Raw genomic sequence first — 7327 nt, forward strand, 5'->3', positions numbered from 1 at the left:
AAAGAGGAAAATAACAGGCATTCTCTTATCGAGCCTCCTCAGAACCTCACTCCTGGTTAGCAATGATACTCCATCCCCTCTAAAAACATTCCAGCCCAGGGAACCAGCAGTTAGCGTAATGGCTATGTCACTGGACTCCCACGTAGTTGACTGCAGTTCGCATCCCGGACCTGGTGGCTTAAAACACACACTGGGCACATGCGCGTGCGTGCCCAAGATCCCGAGAGGAGAATGGAGGAGAAGGGATTGCAGCATGACCATCCCCCATGGGGGGTGATTTCTCACTTTCTGTCTCTCTCTCTCTGTCTGTCTCGCGAGCGCATGCGCCCTATAGCAAAAAACCTCTCAAAAAAAAAAAAAATTCCAACCCATGGTCAGGACACCCGGACATCTGTGGCTTGCAGATTAGTTCTCCCCAACACTTTTTTTTTTAAGAGAGATTTTTTCTATAAGGTGTGTGCTCTCACTATAGAGACAGAGATAGAGAGACAGAAAGTGAGAAATCACCCCATGGGGGTGGTGGGGGAGGTTGGCCACACCACAATCCCTTTTTTATTCTCCTCTTGGGATCTTGAGCACACACACACATGCGCCTGGCATGACTTTCAAGCCACTAGGTCAGGGACTTGAACCTTGGTCTAGTACATGGGAGTCCAGCAATCTAACTATTAAGTCATTAACTGGTCTGATCCCCAACACTTTTGTTCCTGCCACCTGGGCTGTCTGCTTATCAGAGATTTCTTCAGCTTGTTCTTTAACTTGTTTATGCCAGTTCTGTTATGATTAACACACACACAAATCAAGACTTGTGTAGCACTCCCACCAGGCAACACATACATATCACAGAAAAGTGAACACACTTAGACCTATATCAAAACTTTGGCAACTGAATAAACTTTTTATGACTTCAAATAAAATATGTAAGCTGTTTAAGGGTTATATTTTTATTTAAGTGATGCTCAACTTCTGTCAATCCTGTTAATAAGCCAATCACCTCCTTCATCTTCATAGTATTGGATGATGTGTTCCACCATCTTAGAATTCTTCATTCAGATTCAAATGAAAATGGAATGGCTTGAAATTAGCCAAATGATCTAAAGGCAGCTTATTAAAAAATAATTTCCCCCCATGAACTTCGTTAGGGACACTATGGGCTTTCTGCATGTTGGTTTACCCTGTTCAACATTTTATTTAGAGTGTTCTTAGATCCACTAGCATTTTCTGAGCCTCAGTAGTTAGAGCAGCTGCTTCCCCCACCCATTCCCCTATCCTCCACTTCAGTCCCCCAGTGTGTGGGGAGGCCACTTGGCCTTCCACATTTGCCAAGAGTGGCCTATGGATTGCATAATCCACCTGTCCATCATTGAGACTTAACACATTAGAAAATGAAAGGACAGTGAAGCCTGTAGGAAGCTCTTCTAGAACATTTCACTCAGGTGCCTTGAGGTCACTTAGAGGCTTGGGCATCACTTTCTGGAGAAAGAGGGCAGATGTGACCAGATATGGAAGGAACCGTGGAACTCAGAGACCTGGGATTTAGAGCAACAGGTCTGAAGTCCTTGAAGACTAGCCTCTGGAAGGAGTCCCTGGGGACTGGCCACATCCTGGGTGATGACAGCAGAGGGGTAATGTGCTTCCTGTCTCCACCCCCACCTACGTTTCTTGCAAAGCCACTTAGACGCCCCACCCCAGTTGTCAAGGTAAGAGAGGGAGGTACAGATGTAGCTTTTGGACCTGTCCCATCATAGCCCAGAATGGAAGGACTCAGGGGAATGGGCTATTCCTAGAACCAAGTAGCTGCCCATGGGACCTGGCTGTAGTTCACCATAGAAAAAGCCTGACCTCCGAGGCTCGGCCTCCTCACTCACTAGCTGAAGAGAGTGCATCTGAGAGTCTCTGTGATCCCCTCTAGCGCTGCTGGCCCAGGAGGCTGTGACCCCTTGGCAGGGGTGAATCAGTTGGTCACCAGCAGAGAATGGAGGTCATCCAATAGGTCCCTAATTGCCTGGACAGAAAGGGTGAATGGACACCCCTGAAGTTGGGGTGAGACTCTACGTGCTGGCAGAAAGCCAGGGCCGCTGTTCCCCTTCCAGGTAGAAGCAGGAGTTGAGGATGGGCGTCTGTCTGCTAAAACCCTGAAGCTCAGATAAGTGTAAGGGAAGGATTCCCCGCTGCTCAGAGCCAGAGGAAGAGTACGGGGCTGGGAGAGTCTCCACTTCTAGCAGCGTCTTGGGGTGACGGGGCCGCCTCTTTGGCCCCCCCTCAGGAGTGGGCAGGGAGGTTCCAGGATTCGGCGCCCCTCACCAGCCTATCATTCCTCCTGCAGGTGGCTCAGCTCCTGGGCAGGGAAGAGGCAGAGTCAGTTGGCTTTGGGCGCCCGGAACTCGGGCATGCTCCAGGTCCGGGGAGGCGGTGGTGCCACCCGCTCCACGTCCTCCGAGATGGTGCGGATGTCGCTGGCGAAAGGGGAGATGCGCGCGCGGGTCTTGAAGGAGGCTAGGCTGCCTCGGGGCCGCAGGCTCCACTGCCGAGTCAGCTTGTGGGCCTCCTCCTCCTGCTTCATCCGCTCCAGCACTTCTTGCAGCACCGAGCGGAACAGCTGGGCCACCTCCTGCACCTCGAGATCCCCCTCTTCTAGCGGCGTCTGGGGGTGGCGGGCCCGCCTCTTTGGCCCCCCCTCAGGAGTGGGCAGGGAGGTTCCAGGATCCGGCGCCCCTCACCAGCCTATCATTCCTCCTGCAGGTGGCTCAGCTCCTGGGCAGGGAAGAGGCAGAGTCAGTTGGCTTTGGGCGCCCGGAACTCGGGCATGCTCCAGGTCCGGGGAGGCGGTGGTGCCACCCGCTCCACGTCCTCCGAGATGGTGCGGATGTCGCTGGCGAAAGGGGAGATGCGCGCGCGGGTCTTGAAGGAGGCTAGGCTGCCTCGGGGCCGCAGGCTCCACTGCCGAGTCAGCTTGTGGGCCTCCTCCTCCTGCTTCATCCGCTCCAGCACTTCTTGCAGCACCGAGCGGAACAGCTGGGCCACCTCCTGCACCTCGGGCTCCTGCTCCGCCAGCAGCTGCCTGAACCTGGGTGAGAGAGGGCGGCGCGATGGCGACTAGTTACTTGGGTCTCCCTGGCCGCCACTAACCGATGGCTACCTGCGCCTCCCGGTGCTCAGTTCCCATAGCGTCTACTAGCCCTGCTCCCGAGGCCGATCGGCAGCCACCCAAGCCCATCCTGAGGGTCAATCCTGTTCTGTCCCTTCGGCCTCCGGGAGCCTCAGCTTTTCCACCTGTACACGGGGTGAGAGCTACCTTTTCATAAAGTTGAAAGATCCTGACTCTGGAGCCAGCGCGGGACATGGTGGTTAAGGTAGCTGGATACCACATGGCTGGACGATTGGTTTGAGTCCTGGACCTGGGGCCTGAAAATCAGGCCAGGCACATGCGCAAGTGGCCCAAATTCCAAGAGGAAAATGGAGAAGAGGGGGTTCTGTATGGCCATACCCCGGGGGAGGTATGGTTTTCTTTGTCTCTCTCTCTCTCTCTCTTTCTCTCCCCAGGAGTGCACATGCCCTCTAGCAAATTAAACTAAATTAAAAAAAGAAAAATCCTGACACTGACCTGGTTCTCTTGGCTCCCTGCGAATTTTCCAAAGCTATTTCCTTTAATGTCTTTGTTTTGAGCTTAAGAACGAACTGTAACGAGCCTGTTTAATGCCTGATTTCCTCCACTGGATAGAGAATCAGGACTTCTCAAACTTCTCAGCAGCAACGTGCGGCCAGAAATGTGACAGGATGCTCTCAGAGTGTGGTGTGTGTGAGCGTGTGTGTGCGTTCCTGCCTTCCCTCTCCCTGGTGAGGCTTGGCTTGTCCACTCAGGTAGCCTCATCAGCTCCACTACCCTGAGACTCAGCTGCCCTGACCCCAGGGGCTTCTGCAGCCAGACACACTTTGAAGGGCTTCAGTGATACAGAATCAGAAAAATAGGGGGTAGTAAGATTCTCAGCCTGGAGGAAGAAAGCAGACACGGTAAAAGTGCAAAAATCAGAGGAGGGTGGATGCAGCTGGAGAAGGAAGACGTTGTGTGTTTTTTTGGTTTTGTTTTAATTTAATTTAGTAAGAATTCTGGGGCCAGCACGTGGCATGGTGGTTAAGGGCACTGGACTCTCATATGGCTAACTGGTTCAGGTCCCAGGCTTGGTGGCTTGCTTTATCACTTTCCATTGCTCTCACTCTGTCCCTTTCTGGTCAAATTAAAATAAATAAATAAAATAAATAAAGTTAAATAAAAATAATTACTTTAAAAATTAATAAAAATTCTGTAGGGAACGTGTGCTCACCAGAGAGACAGAGACAGAGACAGAAAGTGAGAAATCACCCCCAGGAGGGATGGCCATGCTCCAAACCCTTCTCCTCCATTCTCCTTTCAGGATTTTGGGCATGCATGCACACGTGCCCCGTGTGTTTTAAGCCTCTGGGTCCAGGACTTGAACCACTGTGGACTACGTGGGAGTCCAGCAGTATAACCACTGTGCCATCTGCTGGTCCCCATCTCCTTGAATTTTTATATGTGTGTATACTCATGTACCCACTACAGATGCATCCATTTGGTGAAAAGGATGGGTGAGGAAGATTTTGGGTGATTAAAGGGGGATTTTTAAGTGTTTTATGATGGGTTTTATTCCTTTATTAGTGTTTGAGAAATGCAAGCAAAGAACTTGAGTTATTTTTTTTTTTAGAGGTTTTTGCTATAGGGTGCATGTGCTCGCCAGACAGAGAGAGACAGAGAAACAGAAAGCGAGAAATCACCCCCTGGGGGGATGGCCACGCTGCAATCCCTTCTCCTCCATTCTTCTCTCGGGATCTTGGGCATGCACGCACACGCGCCCGTCGTGAGTTTTAAGCCACTGGGTCCGAGACGTGAACTGCAGTCGACTACATGGGAATCCAGCAACACAGCCATTACGCTAACTGCTGGTCCAGAACTTGAGTTATTTTGAAGTGACTCCTGGTTTGGGAATAGCTGCTTTCCTGACTTCAACACCAATCCAAGCAAGACAGCACCGTGTGCGTCACAGCTTCGGTAAGGTTACACTTTTTTTAGAAGTTGTTTTTTTTTTTTTTTTTTTTTGGCTTGTTTTTTTAACTTTTGCCAGAGGTAACGTGCTTGTCAGAGAGAGTAAGTGAAAAAAGCACCTCTCATGGGGAATGGTCCTCCTCTTCTCCATTTCTCCTTCCTGTTGGGATTTCGGTGTTTTTCAAGCTGCTGGGTTGACACGCGAACCATGCAGTTGGCTACGTGGGATCCAGCACCTTAGCCACCACACCAGGGTGCCCAAGGTTCCATTTGTACCCAGGAACAGTCATACCCAAGCTCTAAAAGTTCAGCGCCCCGGGTGCTGAACTCTTCCTACACAAAACCCTGCACACACACACGTGCATTCTTACACATGTGCACACACTCTGACACACATACACACTCACAAACTCCTGCACACACGTGCATTCTTGTACATGCACACATACTCTGACACACATACACACTCACAAATGCCTACACATGCGCAAACATACATATGCATTCTTGAAAAAGAAATGATAACTATTTGAGATGAAGGATAAGCTAATTACTCAAACTTGATTGTTACATATTATATACATATATACACACACACACACATATATACATATAAACTAAATCACACTGTACCCCAGAAATTTGTGCAATTATGTGTCCTTTTTTTTGAGAGTTTTTTTTGCTATAGGGCGTGTGCACTTGCCAGAGAGACAGAGGGAGACAGAAAATGAGAAACCACTCCCCAGGGGGGATGGCCATGCTGCAGTCCCTTCTTCCTCCATTCTCCTCTGGGGATTTGGGGAACACACACACACATGCACCCGGCATGAGTTTTAAGCCACCAGGTCCAGAGTGGTTGACTACGTGGGAGTTCAGCTAACCATTACACCATCTGCTGGTCTCAATTATGTGTCAATATTTTAAACATCCAGGTTAATAACTTTCTGGGCAGGGAGAAAAGAAAGTTCAAAAACCTTGAGTTCTCTACATGATAACTTGTGGCTAGCAGCTGCCTCTGGCCCCCTCTGCACTGGCCCTGGCTGGTGTGTCATGGCCTCTTTCAGGTTCTTCCTGCCCTGCTCCTTCTAACAGCTAACTGGGTGGTCCAGGACCTCCACCTCTAGCCCTAGTGGCCAGCAGGCCCCTGCTGCCACAGCCCTCTCTCGGGGTCCTGCAGCCCAGCCGCTGGTCCTGGGTGCAGAGTACACGGTTACCTGAGGATGGCGGGCCCACAGTAGGACGGGGGGATCTTGGCGCAGACGTCCTCCAGTTGCAGCCTCTCGCCAGGGCTGAGGTCGTAGGTGGGCCGGGGCGTGCTGGCCAGCCAGCTGTAGTCCACGCCGGTGCAGACCTTCCTGACCGTGTGACTGCGCTCCCACTGCTGCCTCTCCGCCTCTCGCATCTGCCCTGCCAGCTCCATCATGAGCGTCTCCAGCACCATGTCAGCTGGGCTCCTGGTCGACAGGCGGGGCGGGGCCTCGTTCCATCGGAGCCACGGAATGAGAGACATGGCCTCCCTGGTCCTGCGGAGACAGGGCACAGAGCATCTTCACTGGGCCCCTCTGTCAGCTGGAGGGGGGAACTGGGGAGATCAAGGAGGAGAGAGGAGAGCCGGGCTGGTGAGAAGACCCGCTCCTCCTGCCCTTACAGCTGGGTAACCTGGGTAGGTTGCTTAACCTTTCTGAACAATCATTTGTAATCCTGCAAGACAAGATAGGATTGCTGTGAGAGGCTGGGGTGAATAAACTTGGTATGTTGTAAACATCACATAGAAGTAAAACATGCCTGGGGCCAGCAGGTGGTATGGTGGTTAAGGGTGCTGGACTCCCACATGGTCGACCATGGTTCGAGTCCTGGACGTGGTGGCTTGCTTTCTTACTCTCCCTCATCCCCCCTTTTCACTCTGTCCTCTCTCGTCAAATTAAAATAAATAAATAAAATTAATAAAGTTAAATAAAATAATAATAAAATAATTCTTTTAAAAAAGGAATAAAACATGCTTATGGTTAGAATGATCCTTAAAGCATCCAGATAATCGATTCCAGAGAAATTGCCTCCCAGTGAAGCAGAAAATATGCCATTTATAGCTGAGCACATTCTTCTTATGATTGAAGGGGAGAAAACACACTCTGTCGTGTTTAGAACAAATGTTTGTGTCCTTTGTCAACCTAACAGGAAAACACTCTACGTGTCTAAACACCTCCAACCTATTGCTGAACGATGCCCAACACTACATGGTGTACACAGTACCCTGAACAAGCGTAACTT

The 7327-nt window shown here is 50.6% G+C and overlaps 1 protein-coding gene across 2 annotated transcripts; it reads right to left on the reverse strand.

The window, feature by feature from the left end:
- Window positions 1-2738: 2738 nt before the first annotated feature.
- RD3 (RD3 regulator of GUCY2D) lies at window positions 2739-6569 on the reverse strand. Of its 2 annotated transcripts, none has more exons than XM_027766371.1 (2): window positions 6274-6569; window positions 2739-3067 (listed from the first exon to the last, which is right to left on the reverse strand). In XM_027766371.1, the coding sequence occupies exons 1-2, from the start codon at window positions 6567-6569 to the stop codon at window positions 2776-2778; spliced, it is 588 nt and encodes a 195-aa protein (XP_027622172.1). In that variant the 3' UTR covers window positions 2739-2775. The 2 variants fall into 2 exon arrangements, with proteins under 2 accessions (XP_027622172.1, XP_027622173.1); XM_027766372.1 differs by having other exon boundaries at window positions 2940-3067; window positions 6344-6569.
- Window positions 6570-7327: the final 758 nt, after the last annotated feature.

Source organism: Tupaia chinensis, unplaced genomic scaffold (assembly GCF_000334495.1).
Source record: "Tupaia chinensis unplaced genomic scaffold, TupChi_1.0 Scaffold142846_1, whole genome shotgun sequence".
NCBI lineage: Eukaryota > Metazoa > Chordata > Mammalia > Scandentia > Tupaiidae > Tupaia > Tupaia belangeri.